The following is a 24,013-nucleotide window of genomic DNA, read 5'->3' as shown; positions in this document are numbered from 1 at the left end:
GATGACGATGACGACAATGATGATGATGACGACGAAGATAACGATGAGTTGAATTCCAACTGAGAAACACGACGATGACAACGACGATGACAACGACTACAAAGAAAGGATTCGTGACCTTTTTATCTTCATCTTCGTCGTTGTCGTCGTTGTCATCGTCATCGTCGTCTTCGTCGTCTTCGTCGTCTTCGTCGTAATTTCTCTTCTGCTTCTCCCATTTAGGCTTTTAGAGAAACGATGAACGCCGAGAGTTCTCTCTATATTCACGACGCATTAAATTTCTTTCACGTTTTTTACTCGTGAAGAATGTGAAAGGAATATCATGAAGGTTTTCAACTATAAATTTGTTGAGAAATGGAAAAGAAAGAAAGGTAGAAAGAAAAAAAAAAGAAATGACAATAATAATAAAAAGAAAAAAAAAATATATATATATATACTATTCTAGAATTCACAAATATTTTTACTATCTTGATTTTGATATCGAGCGAAGATAGATCCTTAGGAAAAAGTTTATAGAACGATACATGGAGAAAGAACGTATAAAATCGATCGAATCAACTTGGAAATTGATATTAATAATCGATTTCATTTTATTTTATTTTACTTCATTTGATTATTCTCGTTTTTTATCCTTTTTTTTTTCTTTCCCAATTTCACCCCTTCGTCTCGAAGATACCCAACCCGGTTTTTTTTTCACTCTACCAACTCCACCTCCATCCTCCACCTCTACCTCCACCTCCACACATACAGACACACACACACCCATACAAATATACACACATATACACCTCTCCCCCTTCGAGCGTTACCCTCAGACTCGCTATCGATTCGCCGGCAGCGAACTCTCACGAGAGACTGAAAGGAGACAGAGCAAGCTATGTGTTTCAATAATCCGACACAACAGTCATACAAGAGCGTCCAACTGAATGTAAGAAGAAGCGAGTATGGTATATAATTACGATACGAGGCACGTAAGTATTAAGAAAGAAAAAGATAAGTAAAGAGAAAAGAAAATTTCGGGGGGAGAAGAAAAATATACAAATCAAACTAAACGGATAGAGAGAAAGAGGGGGAGAGAAAGAAAGAAAGAAAGAAAGAAAGAAAGAAAGAAAGAAAGAAAGAAAGATAGAGATAGATAGATAGAAAAGTGGAAACGAAAGTTTCAAGGTAATAAAACAGAAACGCTTCACCCTTTCCTTTATACAGAGTGGAAAGAAAAAAAAAAGATAAAAGACAGACAGACAGACAGACAGACAGATAGATAGATAGATAGATAGATAGATAGATAAATAGAGTGGAAAAAAGAGAAAATGTAGATAAAAAGAAAGAAAAAAAAAGGAATAAAGATTTGTTTGTATAGTACCTCTGCGAGCGAGGTCGAGACGACTTATTGCTGACTCTCTGTTCTTTCGGTTCTTTCAGGAAGACACGTAACACGATTGGTGGTAGTAGTAGTTGTTGTAGTAGTTGTAGTAGTAGTAGTAGTGGTAGTAGTAGTAGAGAGTAGTAGTAGTAGTAGTGGTAGTAGTAGAAGTAGAAGTAGCAGTAGTGGTAGCAGTAGCAGTAATAGTAGTAGTAATGGTGGTGATGTAGTGATGGTGATAGTGGTGGTGGTGGTGGTGGTAATGGTAGTAGTAATAGTAATAGTAGTAGTAATAGTAGTACTAGACAATAGTAGTTGACAGTAGTAGATAGATGATTCGATAATAGTGGTAGTAGTAGTAGTAATAATAGTAGTAATAGTAGTAATAGTAGTAACAGTAGCAGTAGCAGTAGTAGTAGTAGTAGTAGTAGTAGTAATAGTAGTAGTAGTAGTAGTAGTAGAGTAGTAGTAGTAGTAGAGTAGTAGTAGTAGTAGTAGTAGTAGTAGTAGTAGTAGTAGTAGTAGTAGTAGTAGTAGTTATGTGTACGTATACGCGGCGCAGGATGCTGGATCGGCGATCAGCTTGCTCTAACTTGACGGCAGTAAGCAAGACGAGAAACATTATATACTTCATCAGCATTCTTTTTCTTATAATTTTGTTTGTTTTGTTTGTTTATTAATTTTTTTTGTTATTTTCAATTAAGATGAAGAAGAAGATGATTATATGATCGGGAATGGAGATGGTGGTGAGGACTGGAGGTGGTATTTTTTGGAGGAGGTTGAAGCAACGTGTATATATGTATGCGTGCTCGTGTACTTGTTTGTGCAATTATTTTTTTACTATTCTTTTTTTTTAATTTCTTTTGGCGGGGGGGCGGGTGGGTTTTGTTCTCTTTCTTTTTTGTTGACGTGTGTTTTTTTTTTCTTTCCTGAGCTTATCAATTTCTACTTTGTCTGTAATTTTTTTTTTAGATATCTATATATATATACTATATGTATAACTACGTATATATGTGTTTTTCGAGAGATCGCACACAGCGACGGTGGATATGGGGCTCTAGTTTCTTTTCTTATTTTTTTTTCTTTTTTCTTTTTCATTCATTCTGTATTTCTTTCTTCCTCTCTTTTTTTTCTTTCTTTCTTTCTTTCTTTCTTTCTTTCTTTCTTTATTTATTTATATTTTAATTGGGCAAAAGATGTGACAGACGACATGTTACACTCTCGTCCTTACTCTTTTGCCGATGGATTTGGTTTCTACGAATTTTCTTAAAGGAGCGTTCTCTGCTCTTTCTCGTTTTTATTTTATTCTTTTCTTTTTTTTTTCACTTGGTCTCTAACGTCACGGAAAAGAAATTAAAATAGATAAATAAAAAGAAGTAAGAGAGAAAGAGAGAAAAAAGAAGATAAAGAATAGATAGAAAGAAAGAGAGAAAGAGAGAGAGAGAAAGAGAAAGAGAAAAAAAAAAAGAAAGAAAAAGAAAGCAAAAAAGAAAAGAAAAGAAAAGAAAATCAAGAAAAAGGGAGGGAAAAGAGTGAGACAGAGAGGGTGTAAGGATGAGTTGTCAAGACAAAAGATCTCTTTCTTGGCTCGTTTCGAGTCCGTTGCTATGATCCTTCTGTCTCGACCCTCCCCCATCGTCCTTCGTAAACTCTCACAGCTTTTGCTTCTTTTCTTTTTCTATTTTTCATGAAGTATGACGTTCTTTTAAACACATATCGTTAAACAATACCCAAGCGTCCTTATATATTCTTTTGTATCTTGCTTCTTTTTTTTGTTTTTTTTTTGTTTTTTTTTTTAAATCTTTACTCATATCTCATACGTTCAACTTCCTTTTTAATTATAATATAATCATGTGTTCTAATATATGACATAATTATATTGATTCTTGGCTTGGTCCATTATTGAAATAGTTTGAACTTTTTGAAAACACTGTGTGCACCTCTACATATATCGTTAGAGTCTAATTCTGTCTCTTTTTTTTTTTTATATATATACATATTATATATATATAAATTTTTTTTCGATGAAAGTTATTGGAAAAGAAGAAGAAGAAGGATCGAGAGAAAGGGAGGAAAGATTTTTTTTAAAGGAGAAGGAATTATTATGAAGTGAAGGAGATATGATTGATGATAAAGAGGAAAAGAAGGAGAAGGAAACGAATTAGAGAGTGAGAGAAAGAGAAAGAGAGAGAGAGAGAGAGAGAGAGAGAAAGACAGAGAGTGAGAGAAAGAGACAAAAAGATCGTCGATGATGACTCGATGAGGAGAAGGCTGGTGTTTCCAATGCTGCTGTTGCTGCTTGCTGGTGAGGGTGTGATGGGAGGAAGGGTGGAGGATAGAGGGTGAAGAGTGAAGAGTGGAAGAGTTGGGCGTGGAAATTGCCGGGAAATTTTTTGATGTTGCTGTTCTTTTTTTTCTTTTTTTTTTTTAAATCTGTAACTCGATGAATCGGTTTTATTGGTTTTAGGTTTATCTGGTTGATTGATTGGATAAATGGTTGATTGGTTTGATTGGTTGGTTGGTTAGTTGGTTAGTAGGTTGGTTGATTGGTTTGTTAGTCGGTTGTTGATCGGTTATTTGTTGTTTTCTTATATCTTTTTTGTTTTGTTTTTTTTTCTGACTATTTCGTAAACGATCGTGGGAAGATCATCGATCTGTGGGTCTGTGCCTGGGCGACGTTGAAGATCCGCCACCTACGGCTTACCTTGCGAAGCTCTTGAATGCCGCGGACTGCGGATTTATGCAGAGCGGCACGCGCGACGTGTTCAGCTGCTCCGCTATAAATTTGTGCATCTCCTCTGTAACAAGATAAAAGGACAAATTCGTTTCGGATTATTAACGACGCAGATTGTTTTAAGAAGTTCTTTGCGATCTCTTTTCTCATTCTTCTTTTAATTCTTTCTTTCCTAATCATTATTCGCATAGTGATTACGATCAATGTAGATCAATAAATTTTATACGATGGAACAGTTTCGAACTAATGACATAGATGGACACTCGTAATGTAATCGATAGAAAAAAATTTGCAGAGATTTTTGATCGGCTTATTTTATTGCGTCTTACCTTTCACCTGCTGCACGCTCGTCAGTTTTCGCTCCCAGAGATCGTCGAAGGGATGAGTAGTCGCTGGCTCGAAGTCCCCAGTGTACTGTCTCATCCCAGCACTCGTTGTGTAGCAACACGTGCACATGCACGAGTGATATCTGAGTCTTCCCTCGTCCAGATAAGGATGCGCCAGGGCATCCACCACGGTGATCCTCTTGTCCTGTGGGAACAACAAGGGAGTGGTCTAAGTATGTATCAGACACGTCGATAATGATGCTCTTGTCAGAGATACCAACTGTGGCAATAGTCACAGTATTAAATCTTTCTTTCTCTCGTTTAATATCTTTTAACAAAACTACTCTTTCATTTTATTATTACAAAAAAAAAAGATAATCGTATTCCAATTATATTTACAACAGAAACATAAATCAATCTAAAAAAAAAAATGTTCGTTTCGCGCAAGTTTCTGAGAAAATCGATTGCTTGCTTTTAAAATTGACGAACGATTCAATAAATGTTTGGGAAATAGTCGATGAATATATACTATGAACGATCACGTACCATTTAAACTACACGGTCTCAACGAAAGAAACCCTCGCGTTTATTACATCCACCCCTTCTTACTATTACAACATGCTGTCACCCATATGGCTCGACTAAGAGCCTTTATTTTTTTTTCTTCTTGCTTTCTTCCCTTTCACTTTTCCTCCCACTGTTTAATTCCATTATAGAACATTTATTATTATACCGTAACTAACTCTACCTCCCCTCATTCCGCATATCTATACCTTTATATTTAAATCGTCTATTCGTTTCGAAAAAAATTTAAGAAATTCGTTAATTCCATAAATCGTCAAACGAATTTCGCTGGTTAATAATTCATCGTTAAAGATTGACGTCGTTATTTAATAACAAAATAAATTCGATCGGTGCCATTATAGAAAGAATCGAAATGAAACTGGGAATGTTAGGAGAACCGAATGTAATTCGGAGTTTCATCCCCAGCACAAAATAACCCCTGGGCGTTCTCGTAGTAACACAGCAGGGAGAGAAGACTTACAGGATCGAAGACTAGCATCTGGCAGAGCAAATGGACGGCCTCGTGCGTCGCCTGGCTGCTGAGGGTATAGAGAGCCGTCAACGAGGGTGGTTTCGGTGCACGCCTCAGCATGTGAGTCCTTGCACCCTCGCAAGCGTACCTCATGTCCTCGAGGGTTGGGGTGCCTAGCAGTTCCGTGATCAATTCCAGCTGAGAAGGAAATAAAAAGAAAAATCTTTATAAACGAAACTCTGACGTCAAATTTTAGAGTCTCTCTCTCTCTCTTTCGTTTAATTTTTTAAGCTTTTTTTTTTTAATTATTTTTACAATTATATCGGAAAATATTGAAAGATTTTCTTAAAGATCCTTCGATCGTCGAACGTTCGACGTGTTTGTGTATTATAAAATGAATAACTTTTTTCTTTTTTCTTTTTTTATATTCCTTATAACGTAAAGCAAAATAAGGTAATTCGATTTTCCGAAAGATTTTTCTTCGCTGCATACTACGTTGTATGTATAACGAGAGGCAAACAAGAGATAAGAGCGAGATATCGTTACCTGTTGCACAGGACTCTGAGCTTGAAAGAGAATCCGTCGTCGAAGAAGCTCGCCGAAAATGCAACCGACGCTCCATACATCGACGGCTGCGGTATAGTGTCGTGCGCCCATTAGAATTTCCGGGGCACGATAATACTGCGTCACCACTTCCTGAGTCATGTGCTTGTTCTGGTCAGGCTCTTCCACGCGGGCCAATCCAAAATCACAGATCTGCGAAACGCGAAATTATTTGTAATATAATAGATCTTTTTTGTTTTTTAAAGATAATTGAATTAAAGATCACAATAATTGACATATTTATTTATTTATTTTTTTTTCAAAAGATATTTACTTTTAAGACGCAATTGCTGTTTACTAATAGATTCCCTGGCTTGATATCTCTATGGAGAATTCTGGCTGAGTGAAGATACTTCAGACCTAAAAATTAAAAATAGAAACAATTATTTCTGATTGTATTAATATCGATATACATACATACATACATACATACATACATACATACATACATACATACATACATACATACATACATACATACATATATATATATGCACATAGAAAAAAAAAATCAAAAGACAAAGAAAAAAGTATCGAAATCAGTCTTATAGGTTTTTCAATGAGAAAAAGAGAGATAGAGAATATCTAGAATTCCTCGACCTCGATATCACGCGAAGAAATATCATGGCGTGCTCGTTAAGGCCACTTCGCTCTAGCATTCAGAAGAGATTATCCGGCGTTTAGCTTCCGCGAGGACGTCGTCTATGTCTATGTCTATGTCTATGTCTATGTCTATCCTATGCCTCTCTCTCTCTTTCTTTGTCACACACACACAAACACACACATCTTCTATAGATGTCTCTCCACGTCTATATCCACATCCGTATTTACGTCTATGCCTATCTATGTCGCGTCGTTAGCTCCCTACTCGCCTATCCCCTTCCGCATAAGCGAGCTGTAGCCGTGTTTAAAGGGAGGACCGATAATCCGTTCCCTATTCAGTTCGCACCCCAAACGTATCCTCCCTCTCTTCGTTCCCCTACTCGTTTTTCCATGCCCCGTCAAACCCCTCCTCTACGTCCCCTATTTTAGTTCTATACTATATATACCCGCTGTTACACCGAAGGGTTAGCGAAAAAAGAAAAAAAAAGAACGAAAAAAAAAGGCCAGGAAAGTGTTGTCGAAAAAGCTCACGCGAAACGTGAGTTATTAGCCTATTTGTTTTCTTTTCTTTTTTTTTTTTATCGTGGACCAACAAAAGATTCAAATTTCATATTGGATATGTATAATATATATGTATATATATATATATATATATATATATGTGTGTGTGTGTATGTGTGTGCGTATGAGATATTACCTGTAAGCGTCATAATATATTTCGTGAAATCATTGAAATCAATTATTTCTCTATGGGACAGCAAATATAATTCCAGTATATGATTATGGCTTGATACGATAACAATTCAACTTGGTTTACACGTCGATACTATGTATGTAATAGGATGCGAAACGATAGAATACAGTCCATCTATATCGATGTACCGTTTACCGTTCCAATCATCGATATACCTCTACGCTATTGTAATCTCGGTTATAGTATCACATGTAGTTCCTCTCTTATCGTTTAGCGAATATATCCGACTAAATTTCGTGGCATTTTCTACTTCGAACGATAAAACAATAATGATTCATTAGCATGGGAAAATATTTTTCATATTATATATATATACACATACACGCACACACAATTATATTATAATATAATCGTATTATCAATCGTATTAAAGATATTAACAGAGACGATAATATTTCCAATTTATTCAATTATATGTTAGATACCGATGAATGGATAAAAAGAGAGAAAAAGAGAGAAGACGTAGAGAAAAAGAGCACGACAGAGAGAAAGAGAGAGAAATAACGTGAAGGGTAAGATAGAAGGAGAGAAGGGTGTAAAAAGGAGGGGTGCGAATGGAAGTGGTGAAGGAGAAAAAGGAGAAGGAGAAGGGATGACTGCTGCTGGAGGTGAGGTGAGGCTGCAATAAGAGCAGAAACATCAGTGCCAGATGAATGTGCCGTGAGTCATGCTGCTGCATTCAAGCAGCTAGACTTTTCTCTCCCCGCAATAAAACTCGCTAATATTACCGGGGTAATCTGCCCCGTGGGTTGCGTCCGGTTAGGAATCTACCCTTCGGTAATTAAAGTCTCCCGCCGACGGGTTTCACTCACGATGGATTTCTCATCTCTCTTTTACTTTTACTCTCGACGGACGAACGAAGAAGAAGCATTTTTCTTTTATCCGGATCAACGGATTTCTCTTCCCTTTCTTTTTCTTCGTTTCTTTCTTTAAATTATTCTTCGGTATCGTAATTTCTTTTTTTCTTTTTTTATTATTTTTTTTTTTCAATTTATACCTCCATTTCTTTTTCTTTTCTTTTGTTTTTTTGTTTTTTTTTTTCGTCGCGAGTAATTCTCCATCGTGTATATACGTGTGTATTTAATGAAGTATCGTTTGATTTGTTTCATAATTATTATCATACGAGTCATTGCTTTTGTCTAATATCTATTTCTCGATATTATAGAAATACGATTGATAGCTGCGGTTTGATGGTCTATCGATGATTGTATCGAAATCGATAAGATATCGTATCCCAAGTGTATGAATAATATATTCAATCGTACTAGGCGTTACGTGGTAGATCGCTTTCAATTATCTCTATAATTAGTCTTGTTTAATCCGAAGCTTACGCTTTGCGATTACAGGAAAAGCGATATTTGGATTTACATGCGGTGCACAAATGTGTGTATGTGTGTGTAAGTGAAATTCGTACTAATCTGTTCTTACAAATACACACGCTTATATTCTTACGCTTGTAATTTTCTTTTTCTTTTTTTTTCGATAAGTTGAGAAAAGAAACTAGTCTAAAAGTAGAAAGATAACAAGTGATTTTTTACAATCAAGTAGAAAATTTTGGCCCACCCAGTATACATCTATTTAAAAAAAGGTCAATGACCACGACGATATACATATATAAAAAAAAAAAAAAGCTTCCATGTTTCTTTTTCTCTCTTTATTTTTCTTTGTTTAATATACTTTGTTGTTGAAAGCGACGACGATTGCACGCTAACTTCAAAATTATCCGCAAGGTCAACGAATCGTTCGTCCAACGGTTTCTCCTTCTTTTCCTCCCCCCTCTCTTTCTCCTCTTCCACCTTCACTTCTCCTCCTTCCCTTCTTTCGCTTCTTAAAATACACACCTGACTTTGCCCTCATCCCTCAACGACCTTCTCTCCTTTCTTCTCCTATTTCGCGACGCGATCGATCAGCTGATTCACAAAGAAGTGCCGCCGCTACTCTCCATCATTGTCTTTAACTACCATCTAAACTATCTACTATTCTTTTGTTCGGTACCATTATCTCTTTACGAGTTCATTAAACGAAAGTATTATATAGTGATTTCTCTTTTCGTCACACCGTTAAATTACACCGTTAAATTCGATCACTAATCGTTTCGGGTTTTTTTTTTTCTTTTTCTTACTTTTTCACCAAAATTATTTCTACAATTTCTCTTTCGGAAACGTTTTATATAGTAAAAGAAATACAAGACATTATCGATAAGATCGACGACGGCGTTTCGTTCGTAATATCATTGAAATAATAATGACAGTGCAACATTGTTTAATCTCGTATATAAAGCAAGAAATTCTGGTTACTCTATATGCATGATAGTCGTAAGATTATCTCTCAGTTTCTCGTAATCCTAGAATCTTTGTTGCTCTATCCGGTCTATTAGTAACGTTAACGATGACGCTTGTAACTTAACTTATGTTGAGACATTGGAATGACGGTGTATAGTGCAACATTGTTGAATCTTATATGTAATACAAGAAACTATGATGACTATGCACGCTTCGATTATCGTTCTCTCGTAATCCTAGAATCCCTTGCTACTCTATTAAATTCTATTATTTGGCGTAATACCTGAAAAAAAATATTCACTCTACTATTAAACTCTATTATTATTGACGTAACACCGCCACCAAAAAAAAATAAGAAAAAAAAAAAAATAAGAAAAAGAAAAAAGAAACAAGAGTAATAGAGAGATTTATACGAAGGAGTGAAAATCTTTGATTAAATGAAACAATTCGAAGAGAGTTGCAATTTCTTAGGTCAGTCTGAATCGACGTTCCAGGGTTCATCGTACTCGGTTGTGCGTATGCGTAACACATATACACGTGCATGTGCATGTGCATGTGCATTCCCCAAAGTCGATGTCGATTCATCATTTCTTCTTTTCCAGGGGCGTTGGACGACGGGTCGATAAAGTCTCCCATAGAGAAAGAGAAAGAGAAAAAGAAAGAGAAAGAAAAAGAGTAAGAGTAAGATAAAGAAAAAAATGTTTAAAGAAAGAAAGAAAGATAGAAAGATGAAACGAACGGCGAGAGGAAAGAAAGTATTCATTCAGGCAACATGTATTCGCGTTGGTACGTCGACTGTACGAAAGTCAAGGTCGAAGGACTGGCTGCGTCGCGTATTAACGTAAGCAAGGTCATCGGTACGTACAATCGCTTGCTTCTCCCAGTTGCCAGTACATTGTCCTTGATCAGGCACCTGTCGTTAACCTCCTTGTCGGTCGATTTCGAGCGATCGAGAATGCATTCGTTTGCATGCGAAACACAACATCGAATGCTACGTAAAACTCGTTCCCTACGATTTTTTCGTTCCTTCTTTCCTTTTTTGATGTTTGTTATTTATTTATTTGTTGTATGTCTTGTTCCATTTCTTGTTCTTTTTTATATAACATTCGCTAGGAGATCGACAGACTCGACAGATTGATACAAGACGAAGTTTCTATTTGTCTGTAGTGGTTCTGTGTACAATATCGTTGTCTATGAAATTTGGCTAACAAATATAACAGTAGAGAAACTGGGACGATCGGATATATATTCGGAGGAGAGGATTTTCTTGCTTACTCGAGAACGTTCGTCGGACTCGACGTCTGACTAAGCACTGATCTCGACTACTGACAAGTAGTATTACACACTCTAGAAAGTTAATCCCACCTAATCGAGGTATATACATACATACATACATACATACATATATTATACATAACGATATTTCTATTTAACGAATACGAATACGAGTGTAATATTAAATAACATAAGTAACACTAAATAGATAAATAACTTTTTTTTTTTCTTTTTTTTTTCGTTTAAGACGTTGGGCCGATTTTGTTGACTCAACTTCTTTTTTTAATCATGTTCCATCTTTTTCCTTATAAGCTTATCTACGTAATGCAGTTAAACGCGTGCATATATATATATATATATATATGTATGTATGTATGTATGTATGTATGTATATGTATACATGCAGGATGGTAGAATCGATGGCACGTTTCCGAGGACGGAAAACTCGTTAAGAGTGCGTTTGCACGAGATAGAAAGAGAAAGAGAAAGAGAAAGAGAAAGAGAAAAAGAAAGAGAGAGAGAGAAAGAGAGAGAGAGGTCGTTTAAATAAAACAAGCACGCCTCGCGAATACGAAACTTCAACAACTCGAATCGAGCGACGGAGAGAGAAAAAGAGAGAGAAAGAGAGAAGAGAGCTCCGGTATGATTCTCGTTGCAACTCTCTTGACGATTACGTCACAATCGGACATCCACTTGAGAGTCGAATTGTGCAATTGTGACTTGAAGTGATAGACTGATGATATGCGAACGAGATGATATATCGAGATTTCTTATGGCGCAAAAATAAGGAGTTATCTTTTCCTTCTTTTTTTCGGTTCGATCGATTCTCTTTTGATCTAAGAAAGAAACTTTGAAAAAATCTATATATACGTACGTACACACACATAAATACATACATATTTATATAAAATAAAACAGAGTAACGCGTACTTTGAAAGAGGCGACTTTTGATATCGGCCATATTTTTCTTTGTAAAGGTGAACTCGTTAATTAAAAGATCAAGAAAGAAAAGATAAAGAGAAAGAGAGAGAGAGAGAAAGAGAAAGAGAAAGAGAAAGAGAAAGAGAAAAAGAGAGACAGAAAGAGAAAGAGCGAGCTTGAGGAAGAAAGAGAGAGAGAGAAAGAGAATATCGTGGTGAGCAACCGACCGGATGACGGGGTCTGGGGTCACGGATGGGCGGCGGTAGGACTGGTTTCGGACCAGTCAAGAAGAGAAGAAGAGGAGCTCTCTGCTCTATCTGTCCGGGCTTTACGTGCCACCTTATACCGGGTGGGAAAGTTCGAACGACCGAAACGCACAATCCGTGAGAAGATCGACTCTCTTTCTCTCTTTCTCTCGATAAATCTTTGTACGATCTTCGAAGATCATCGGCCTCGTCTCTTCGTTGATCTTGAGTCAACGTAAGGTTCATCAACCTTACGATACATACATTTTTTCATAAATCGTTTATATTTATTATAGTGATGAATGATAAGCAATTATGAAACGTATTATGAACAATTTTTTTTTGTAAAAAAAAAAAAAAAGTGTTATAAAATTAATGATACCCATCACAAATAATAATTGACCAAACGTGTAATGTTTGTGCGTTTATGTGCGTCTGTGTATAGGTTGAATTCATTTTTTTTTTTTTTAAATATGACACAAATGATCGATATGATTATTATCGAATATCGATAAAGGTAAAAAGTCGTAGAAATTTATTTCGAAGGATGTATTTCAATAAAAAGATGGCACTTTTTTTCTCTTTCTTTTTCGTGCTGTCTTTTTTTTTTTTTATTTTATTTTATTTTAGTCCCCGATGATATTTTTCGCTCGTTCTCTTTCGGTATGTCATTCAGCACTCGTCGAACCATACCCAACCAATCATACAGATTTCGAATATCGTATCTCGCATTTCGTGATCGCTGTCGTCGCTCGTATAAATCATTCGCGCGTGTTCACACTCCGTTGCCGGTTACCGATCCCAAGTGTAAAATATGCGTTTTCGACGGATCGTTGGATTTTCACGGACGATAAAAAAGTAAATCCGACAAATAATTTCGATCATTTGCTTCGATCAAAAGATACGACGACGACGACGACGACGACGATCGACTCGGTATAGCGAACGTGAGTAAGGGAAAGAAACAATGAAAACGAAGATGTTAATCTATCGCGTTTTTATTACGCGTGGATAAATGGTATGGACTGAACACGTGTCTGTGATAATTAAAAAAAGAAAAAGAAATAAATAAATAAATGAATAGTATTTTAAAGCTCCGTTATATTATATTTCTTATTTTTTTCAATATGGGCGATATTTTTCTCATACTTCGTTGAAAAGGAATGAAATTGGAAACAAAACCAAACAAAAAGAAAATGAAAAAAAAAACAAATCAAGATCCCATTGAGAATATTAATACAAATTTTTCGAAAAAAAAGAAAAATAAATAAATAAAAGAAAGAAAAAAAATATATCGATTATTTCTCGTTGTTCGAATTTTAGAAAAGATCGATAAACTTGTAATAAGAATCAAGAGGAGGATGCAAAAGGAACAAGAGAGGTAGAGAGCTTGCAATATGTGTGCAACTCTAGAATACATACACACGTACATACACGAACATACATACATACATACATATATACATATATACATATATACATATGTACATATATATATACACACACATATACAGATAGCTATATACACACATATATTTTTCTCTAACCATCTTCGTCTCCCTTTGAAATGAAATTTCGTGAGAAAGAGAAAGAGAAAGAGAAAGAAAGAAAGAGAGAAAGAAAGAGAGAGAGAGAGAGACAGAGAGGGAAAAAGAGACGAGGGAGAAAGTCAAAGCGTACGTGAGAAATCAGAACGGCAGCACTCGTTCGATCCTTCAGGAGGAAGTCCCCTTTCATCCGGCGGAAATCACAAAGTCTCTGCTTCTCGTGGTAAGATTAAAAAAAAAAAAACTGCAAGGACCTCTCTCTGTCTCTCTCTCTCTTTCTCTCTCTCTTTCTCTTTCTCTCTCTCTTTCTCTTTGTCTGTCTCTCTTTCTCTCTTCGTCCCTCTTCGCCTCTCTCCTGTTCCCTTTTTTCTAAGGATCTTTTGCATCCCGATACGCCAAGTACCCGAAGGATCCTTCTCTCATGGATCCTTAATATCGACTACTTGTTCTTTAGCTTTGTAGTTTCGAGTAGCTACGTGAAATATAACGGAGAACTTTATGCAAAATGTTAATCAATGTTCTTTCTCATTCAAATGATATCTATCTATTAATAAATGGAGAAAAAAAGAAGATGAGAAAAGAAAAGAAAAGAAAAGAAAAAAAGGAAGAAAAAAAGTTCGTATTGGATCAATTGTCCAAAGTTGTTGAAATTATTAACAGAGAGAGAGAGAGAGAGAGAGAGAGAGAGAGAGAGAGAGAGAGAGAGAGAGAGAGAGAGAGAGAGAGAGAGAGAGAGAGAAACAATATATTTCCTCTCAGATTTTCTCTCATCGATCTAAAACGTTTATAACATTTTGAAGAATTTTTTCTCTTTATTTTTTTGTTTTCTGTTTTTAACAATAACGTAGATTTAGATCATGGACAATATAAACGTTCTTATATCTTCTATAAAGTATTAGAAAAAGACGTGAAAGATACTAAACGCTTAGATAGATTTTTCTATATATATATATAAAAAGAAGATCGAATTGAACACTTTGAATGAACGCTCGGTAAAGGGATAAAAATTTGTTTTTGATGTATAAAGTACCGAGAATAAGATAATACGAATAATAAGTATCTAAACGGTTCTGTATAAAAGAGAAAAAAAAAAAAGAGAAAAAAAAAAGAGAAAAGAAAATCGAGGTGATCGTGAGAAATCTGGTCGTGATATAACACGAGCGAGATGATAATTCTCTTCGAAGGAAAGCAGACAATGTAGAGAGAGTAAGAGAGACAGAGAGATCGTCGTCGTCGTCGTCGTCGTCGTCGTCGTCGTCGTCGTCGTCGTCGTCGTCGTCGTCGTCTATCGGGCATCGTCGAGAGTCCCCAGGATGATCCCGAGGGATGAATAGAAACGATCCTATTTACCCAGCCGAGAAGAGGACTACCGTGTCGTCTCTCGAGTTCCACGGGTTCTCGTCATTTCCAACGATGCAATATGCCATCATGGATTTTTATAAGCACACTCTTTTCTTTTCCTTTCTTTTTCCACAGTTTCCTTTTTTTTTCCTTTTCCTTTCCTTCGCAACTCCTTCATCACCATCATCATCATCTTTCTTTTCTTCTTCTTCTTCTTCTTTTTCTTCTTCTTCTTCTTCTTCTTCTTCCTCCTCCTCTTCTTTTTCCTTTTCTATTCCTTTTCCAAGGATTTTGTAAAATTTCAACTAGCTAGCTACATTCCCCGGAGCCTTTCCCGGAAAACCGGACGTGCTTGAATACCTTTACCTCACCCACCTAACAGAAGAGACCAAAGTTTCAACTTTACTTCTTCCTTCTATCTTTCTCTTTTTCTCTTTCTTTTCTTTTATTTTTATTTCTCTCTTTCTCTCTCTCTTTTTCTCTTGCTTTTGCTCTCTCTTTTACCGTAATTTAAAGTGGACCCTGATTATTCCAAATTACTCCCAAGAGTTTTCTTCTCCTCTTTCTTCTACTTAGTTAAAAATTTCCGGTCGATGCCAGCTAGGATCTTAGAATCGTAACGTTATTGCTATCTACTGGTTTCGTATCTATTGAAGAATCAATATACAATTTTCGAGAATTGATCTCTTTTCTTTTTTTTTCTTTTTCGTTCTTTTTTTTTTATACTCTCTTTTATTTCAATGACATTGAAAGTGAAGATAGATTTCGAGTTAAGAGATGTTGTATCTTCAAGCTCAAGGTACATTTCGTTTATCCGATTGATCATTCGTCTTATTTTTCTTACTGATTCCTCGTCGATGTATACGTACACGTAACACACACGGAGAGGCACACATGTATCAGTTTTAGTCTTTCATTTGAAAGTCTAACGTCTAGAAACGTATCGTGTCTAGGGAGTTGGAAATTTCTTTGATTTCGTTCGTATTTGTCTTTCTTTGATACATCCATCCGTTAGAGTATCGATAACGTTTAGAATACGAAATCGTTGTTTCAGAAATCTTATCGATGATAATATTCTTTGGCTGATCTTTTATGTTTGCTAGACGTGGATATTATTTAATAGTCAGGAGGAGTTCGTTTTGAGAAAATGACATGTGTCTGTTTAGAAATAGATAGATAGATAAATAGATAGATAGATAGATAGACAGATGGATAGATAAATAGATATATACACACACACGCGCATACGAAGAGAGAAATAGGGGGGGAGAGAGAGAGAGAGAGAGAGAGAGAGAGAGAGAGAGGAGTCATGCAAATTGCTCGTATTTTGGTGGTTGCCATTTCTCGAGAGCCGTTGCAGGAAATTGAGTCGAGTGTAACGAACCACGAACAGCTCGTAATACTCTGTCAAAATGACCTTCTCTAGAGGTTGACAGTCGAAAGAGACAGAGAGACAGACAGAGACAGAGACAGAGACAGAGAGAGAATGTAATCTGCTGGTGCTGCCATCGAGCAAACAGGCGTAAACATTACAACATCAGCCATGAGAGAAGGCAAGCTGATGTCTCATCTTTCCCATCCAAAAATATCCCTTTTCTATCATTATTCTCCTTTTTCCGAACATTTTTAAAAAAATTGTCATTTCGTTGATAAGACTCGGAAAAAATATTTTGTTTTTTTTTAATTTTAATTCATACCTATCGTGTATTTTCAATAGAATTTATATAGTCTAAGATTAATTCTTTTTCTTTGTCTTTCCATTTTTTTTCTTTTTTTCTTTTTTTTTTTTTTTTAAGATGAAAGTACGCAACGATTACGTTTATTATTACGTAGAGTAATTGCTACAAAATTTTTTTTGTTACATCCACGAACGTATGCGTGACATCGCGAAATAAGTTTCATAGATAATGTGAGATAAATACTTATATTACTTAATCATAGCGAATAAAAGAAAAAAAAAGAAAAAAAGAAATAAGAAATAGAAGAAGAAAAAAAAGATGTACTTACCTCGAAGGATTTGATAAAGGAAGACCTTGATGTGATCGGGACTGAGGTGCTGCGGGCTGACGATGATCTTGTGAAGATCGCTTTGGAGTAGCTCCGTGATCACATATCTATGTCGATACTGATTAAGGAATTTATTGATTATATGCTTGGGCAAGCCACGTTTATATCGCTATTAAATCGTCATTCGGTCTGTTACAACGATGTAATTAGATCGTGCCGGTTTCCATCGCTAGTACGATTAATTGCTTCGTTTTCGTCGTTAAAGTACTACCATCCTTGTTAGAACGACCTTAATAAACGCCATAGAATACGTCCTTTGACGTGAAATCCACTTTAGAAGCTTTAACGGGTTTTCTCATATCGATGGTTGTTTCTTATTTGTAAATCGATTGTTAAAAAATGAATTACGTAATTACGTTACATTACGTGCTAAAAAGTTTGAAGATTTTTCGCGTTAAAAAGGAAACGATACAAAAGTCAAATAAGTCAATGAAACTTGTCAGTTGTTTTGAGAATTAAATAACGGGAAAAGAAAATTATAATAATAATGTAGCATAATAATCTGTAGTGAAGATATCAAAATATATAACCACATATAGATTAATGTCGAAGATAAAAGAGGAAGCAAAATAGACACAAACGACAGACAGACAGACAGAAAGAGTGAGAGAGAAAAAAATAAAGAGGCAAAGTATATCGCTTCGTAACGAAAGTGGACAGTCGCAATAAAGGGGAAGTTGGTAATTTACGGATCTAAGCGTTCCCAGCTTGAAAGGAGAGAGCCACAACTTCTTCAGTGAATGAGAAAGAGAGAGAGAGAGAGAGAGAAAGAGAAAGAGAGAGAGAGAGAGAGGGAGAGAAAGAGAGAGAGAAACGAGGCCGCAATGAAAGTACGAGTGGAAAAGAGAAGGGGAGAGTCGCTTGCCTCGAAGGGGTAGCGTGTGTACTAGCTATAGATAGAGAAAAGTTAGCATGATGCTATCGAGCTTACTGTAATTTCAATCTCTCTCATTCTCTCTCTTTTTGCGATAAAAGTTATTAAAATTTTGTCATAAAAATTTACTAAAAAAATTTTCACGAACGTGTTAAAATTTTTTCCAATAGTAATATTTTTCTCCTCTAATAACTTCGTAAATATTTACAACAAATTTGTACACATAATTAGAAAAATTGTATATAATTTAGAAAATATCTATCTATCTATCTATCTATCTATCTATATATATAGGAAACAAATTGCAGCTTGCTGGGTCATTCTCTAATTGAATGGTCAATTAAAGTAAGTAGAAAATTTGTGCGAAAGTACTCGACGTTATATCGAGATGTTATTTCGAAAAAAATTTCATATAGATATATACGTATATGTTTGTGAGTGTATGTGAGTACATATATATATGTATGTATGTATGTATGTATGTATGTATGTATGTATGTATGTATGTATACGAATTCGATAATAAAGAGACATCGTTTAAGGGGAAAAACGTGAACTCGTTAACGAACCAGTTTCGTACGTGTAAAGTTTGGTTTCGATTTGAAATGAGAATGTGAAATAGTGCACACACATACAAATATGCACATGCACATGCACATGCACATGCACCGTGCTACGTTATTAAACGTTATCTCTGGTCATTTTCTGGTAACTGTTTAAAACTCGGTTGTACCGTTTTAACGGGATGCCCTAATATATATATATATATATATATATATATATATATATATATATATATATATATACACACATATATAAAATCAGCTACGATATAATATTAACCTATTAATTATATTAACATTTAACTCTTTGTCAAATGTCAGGTGCTCGTGTGATCGTCGCGGCTATTTTGTTATTAGAGCTTTATTTTAATCAGAACCAATATTCGTAACGCGGCTATTCATATCGCGTTACAATGTTTTCCATAACAAATAATATTCATGAAGGAATATTTAATTAGTCACATTTTCGTGATCTCGTTGATAGAGTCAATAAATAATTAACGGATAATACGTTCGAGTGTATCATTTACATACATACATACATACATACATATATCCACCTGTTAATAAATAAATTTTCATAGAGAATTAAAATCTATTTAGAAATAATTTCGTTACAGAAATCTTAGATAAAATCATTGTCTCTCAGTACCTAGCTAACAAGGACAAAGAAAGTGAAAAGACAACTGAGTCGACCACTTTTCTTTTTTTTTTGCTTTTTTCCTTTCACTGTCAAACATCATCGTCATTATCCCCATCGTCACAGTCATAGTCATAGTCATGGTCATAGTCGTCGTAGTCGTGGTCGTAGTCGTTATGAACGTCTGAGACTCTGAGAAGAATAGAAGAAAAGAGCGAAAAGAACGTTCGAGGAAAATGAAATAGTATAATGGCGGAATGAGGTCGACTGGTAGGTTGGAATGCAGGTAGAGGCTGCCTGCGAACCTGGCGTGGTATGCAAGTCGACTGGTTCGGCTGGCTTCGACCTGAAACGCCTAAACACCAAGCCGATATCGTCGTTCTTCTTTTAACCCTCTTTTATCTCTCTCTCTCTCTTTCTCTCTTTCTATTCTATCTATATCCTATCTTTTGCAAATACATCTCATGGTTATCACGATAAATATATACATAAGGTAACGAACGTATTAAATCATAGAATGAAAATTCTACCTTACAAAGTATCGTCTTATGATTGATCTAGTCAATTACTACTTGGAGAGATATGTACAAGTATATATACATACATACATACGTACGTACATATGATAAATATATAGATATATACAAAGTAAATAAACGTATGATATCATGCAATGAGAATAGTTTGTCAGTAACAGGTTCTGATGGCAATCAAAGACCTGTTTCTAATCCTATACAGTTAATAGATCGTATTTGGATAAATTTGTTAAAGTTATAATAGAAGTAGAGAAATGAGAATCGGGGATGTGCCGATGGTAATAGCGATGGCGATAGCGATGACGATGGCGATGGTAGTGGTACTGATACCGGTGTTAGTATACCGGTGATATGGCGATGGTGATGCCGATGGTATAAGGGGGATAAAGAGATTGACTTCGAAATTTAAATTCAACGATCATTGGAAACTTTCATGGATAGTAAGCAAGCAAAAGGGTTGAGTTTGCTCTGATTACCAGGATACCTTTCAGTCTATAGGGATTTCAAAGTAAGTACCAGCACAAGTATCCTTTGATAAACTGACTATTTCAATGGCATACTGACGAGAATTATACGTTAAATTCGATAAGGGTATCGATAACGTTTAGACGTTTAATTACGTTAATCGTATTAACAAAGAGAGAGAGAGAGAGAAACCAATGAAAATTGATCTTTGAGAACACTCGAGCACTGAAAGATCCTTTCACCAGATACCATACAATTTTTTAAGCATACTTTTTTTCATCGGAAAGACATCTAATACTCTAATTGTTATGTTTTTTGTATAATTACGTAAAATCATCGTACACATCTTTATAACAACGCATCGAACACGTCGAAGAGGTTGTAACTACTTAAATAAAAAAGAATGCGTTCGAATTCTGTAAAATCGACGAAGTTGAGAAAAACAAAAAAAAAACACACTATGATAACAGAAAAAAAAATTCTACATAAATACGGAATCGTTTATCGAAGAGAAATATAAATAGACAAGAAAGAAAGAAAGAAAAAAAAATCAAAAAAGAAGAAGAAGAGAGAGAGAGAGAGAAAAGATCGATCAAAAGAGATCAATATTGATCGTCGTCCCTACGATCAGAGTTAACAAACCTCAAAACGATCTGAAGCTGCGGAGTTGGTTTATATCTAAAAACTGAACAAAGAACAAAATAAGTAACTAAATAAGTGAATGCGTGCTTTTTTCGAGATAGCAAAAATTAAGACGATCAAACGTTCGCTGAAATTTATTATTTGGATATCTGGGTGGTAGACGGATACTGAATACTCTGCTGGAGAGCTTGATTCGTGGATCGATGCGTGCCTACCTACCTACCTACCTACCTACCTACCTACCTACCTATCTATCTATCTACCTACCTACCTACTACACCTCCTGGTAGGCACGTCGACCGGTTCCTGGACAAAGCGAACTTGCCCCCAGCAGCACCAACAGCAACACCAACAGCAATAGCAACGATGCAACAACGGCAGCCGCAACGAAAGAATCGCAGCCGCATCGCATCGCATCGCATCGCATCGCCGGAAGCCGCATTGCCGGCCGCAACGTCTTCGCGAGAGCTTGGAAATCGAGTATCCTGCCGTTCCTGTCCCTTCCCGTCCTCTTCCCCTCCTCCTACCCTCCTACCCCCTCCTACCCCCTCCTACCCCCCTCCAACTTCCCTCTTTTCCTCCTCATTCCCTTTTCTCAACTCTTCTTCTCATACCGGTCCAAAGAGGAAGAGAAGAGAACCTGGAAAGACTGTCGACGAGTTTCCATTGTCTTGACCTTGGGATTCGCAGAGAAATCGTCGAAAAGACTATTTTATTTCTCTTTATTTTTCTTCCTTTTTTAATATTATTCCTTTTTTCTTCTTTTTTTTTTGCGTTTAGATCATAATCGGAATCAGAGATGATAGATTGGGATGATATATACGTCTTCAGAAGGTTTTTAAAGAGGCAAGGAGTGTATACTGGCGGATAAGAAACATTGTAATTTATCTAGCGTGTAGAGAAAAAAGGAGGATTCTGAACGTTGGAATTACGAACGATTCTACGTATAAATTGAGAAAAAAGGAGGGGAAAGAAAATAAGTTATGTGCGATCTTGAAAGAAAAACGGACGATACTTTTGCTTTTTTTTTTTTCTTACTGTTCGATTACGATCGATTATGATAGAATATATAAGTATGCTCGAGATAAAAAATATTTTGATCGTCCTGTTTATTAAGAAACAAAAGAAAGAAAAAAAAGAAAAAGAAAAAATAGACTATGTTGAGTTTTTGTACGACGCGAAAAAATTTAACAACTCGAAGAATGAGTGTTGTGTCGTAAAGAAAGAAAAGAAAAGAAAAGAAAAGAAAAGAAAAGAAAAGAAAAATAAAAGAATCCTTTCTTCGACGACCAGTCTGACAATAAGTTGAACATATTAGGCTACAGCTTGTACACATAAACTTGTCATCCGAAATGATAATACTTGATCATGTAGGGCAAACGTCGTTAAGGTTCTGGTTTGATTCCTTTGTTAAGTGAAGCCGTACAACAAAGAAGACGATGACGATGATGAGGGCTGAAAGTCCGAGGTGTTCGAGCAAGGCCAATCCGGCCCGTCCGACCGGTCAACCGAGTTCGAACACGGCCGGCAAACGACTTCGAGAACTCGACGAGTCTTTGGATTCTACGCGTTACTCTTTATCTTTCTCTCTCTTTCTTTCTTTCTTTCTTTCTTTCTTTCTTTATCTCCTTCTTCGTCTTCGTGTTTTCATCTTGGTCTCTTTTGCTGATATTTCTTCTCACAGATATAACAATATCCAAGATATTTTTCAAATGGCTGACGATCTTTTTTAACTTCTGATAACTCTAAAAGTTCAGGCCTTTGAAAGATTACTTGTACGTGTACGCGTTTTTATGTTTTTTTTTTTTTCTTTATATATATATATATATATATATATATATATATATATATATGTATATATATTTGAATAACTTCTGCATGAACAATTTTGATCCGTTTTTATAAGATTATATCGTCATCGATTGGATTGGAACGAGTCCATGAGTTTTCTTGTTAAACGATTTGAGATAAAAATATAATATTTAAGCTTGATATTCCGAAATGTGAATAACTTTCGCATGAAAAATTTTGATTCACTTTTTACGAGATTATATCGTCATCGATCCGATCGATAAGAATCCGTAAGCTTTTTTTTTTGTCAAATGATTCGAAATAAAAATATAATATTTAAGCTTGATATATATCGATATTCGAATAACTTCCGGATGAAAAATTTTCATTCACTTTTTACACGAGATTATATCGCGATCGATTCGATCGGAACGGATCGTGAGATTTCTTGCTAAATTATTTCGAATGAAAATATAATATTTCAGTTTGATCTCGAACTCTAATTTTTCCTACGAATCATTATTACTTATTATCGATATTCTGTCGATAATATATCGATTTTCTTCTATCTCAATATTCTCAAATTATCCGTTTGATTTTAACACAGTTAGTTTTGAAACTTGGGCGCTAACGAAATCTGTTATTAAAAAATCGTAATTAATAGCTTGCTTCTTCTCTAATAGATTTTTATCATTGAAATATAAATAAAAGGAGGAGCATTGTAAAATAAAAAAAAATAAAAAAAAATAGAGAGAGAGAGAGAGAGAGAGAGAAATAGAAAGATAGATAGACAGATAGAGAGACCAACGAGATTAAAGTTAAAGCAATTTCTAAGTACACATATGTATGTATATACATGAAAGGGTACATATACGAGTGACTAGCTCGCGCGTGCACACACACACTAAAAGGACGACGAACCAATCGGAATTTCAAAGGCATCGAAGCAACCACAGAGCATACCACGTGAACGTGACGTAGCCAAAGCGTCATTCGTTACGTCGAACATCGCCGACAGCGCGAGCATTATGCGAGCCAAGCAATTAAGATAGGTTTAATGCGTTGGCAATTAAATGCCACGCTTACCATAGTGACTATCAGTTCAGTTCAGTTCGTCTTCGTCTTCGTCTTCGTCTTCGTCGTCGTATTCTTCGTATTCGTCGTACATACTTCCTGTCTTCGTTTGTAAAATACTTCTTATTCGAATTTCAAATTGTCATTGTCGTTTGAAAAAAAAAAGAAAGAAAGAAACTAGAGGAAACGCGATTCGTTCTTTGTCAGTTTTTTTTTTCTTTATGTTTTATTTATTTATTTATTTTTTTTTTCTTTTCTTTCAGACTCTGTAATAATTATTCATTTTTTGTTCAGAGTTCTAAGAAATTTCTTGAATGATTTTCAACCTTAT

General features: G+C 35.5%; 1 protein-coding gene across 3 annotated transcripts in view; it reads right to left on the bottom strand.

The window, feature by feature from the left end:
- LOC127068167 (serine/threonine-protein kinase NLK) overlaps positions 1-24,013 on the bottom strand; it is a 109,306-nt gene that overhangs the window by 17,257 nt on the left and 68,036 nt on the right. The window contains exons 4-10 of one of the 3 annotated variants that reach the window (XR_007782863.1): positions 17,038-17,144; positions 6,337-6,422; positions 6,006-6,215; positions 5,469-5,657; positions 4,427-4,628; positions 4,068-4,161; positions 1,364-1,955 (exon numbers count right to left, since the gene is read on the bottom strand). Coding sequence is in view for 1 of the 3 variants with exons in the window: in XM_051003944.1 (XP_050859901.1) it covers positions 4,068-4,161; positions 4,427-4,628; positions 5,469-5,657; positions 6,006-6,215; positions 6,337-6,422; positions 17,038-17,144 (888 nt within the window). In the remaining 2 variants the exon portion in view is untranslated. Of the gene's footprint in view, positions 1-1,363; positions 4,162-4,426; positions 4,629-5,468; positions 5,658-6,005; positions 6,216-6,336; positions 6,423-17,037; positions 17,145-24,013 lie in introns of all 3 variants that reach the window. The other 2 variants (XR_007782864.1, XM_051003944.1) reach the window with 2 other exon arrangements.

Source organism: Vespula vulgaris, chromosome 12 (assembly GCF_905475345.1).
Source record: "Vespula vulgaris chromosome 12, iyVesVulg1.1, whole genome shotgun sequence".
Taxonomy (NCBI): Eukaryota; Metazoa; Arthropoda; class Insecta; order Hymenoptera; family Vespidae; genus Vespula; species Vespula vulgaris.
Note: the sequence above shows the minus strand (reverse complement) of the source record. Positions and strands in the feature narration are given on the sequence as shown.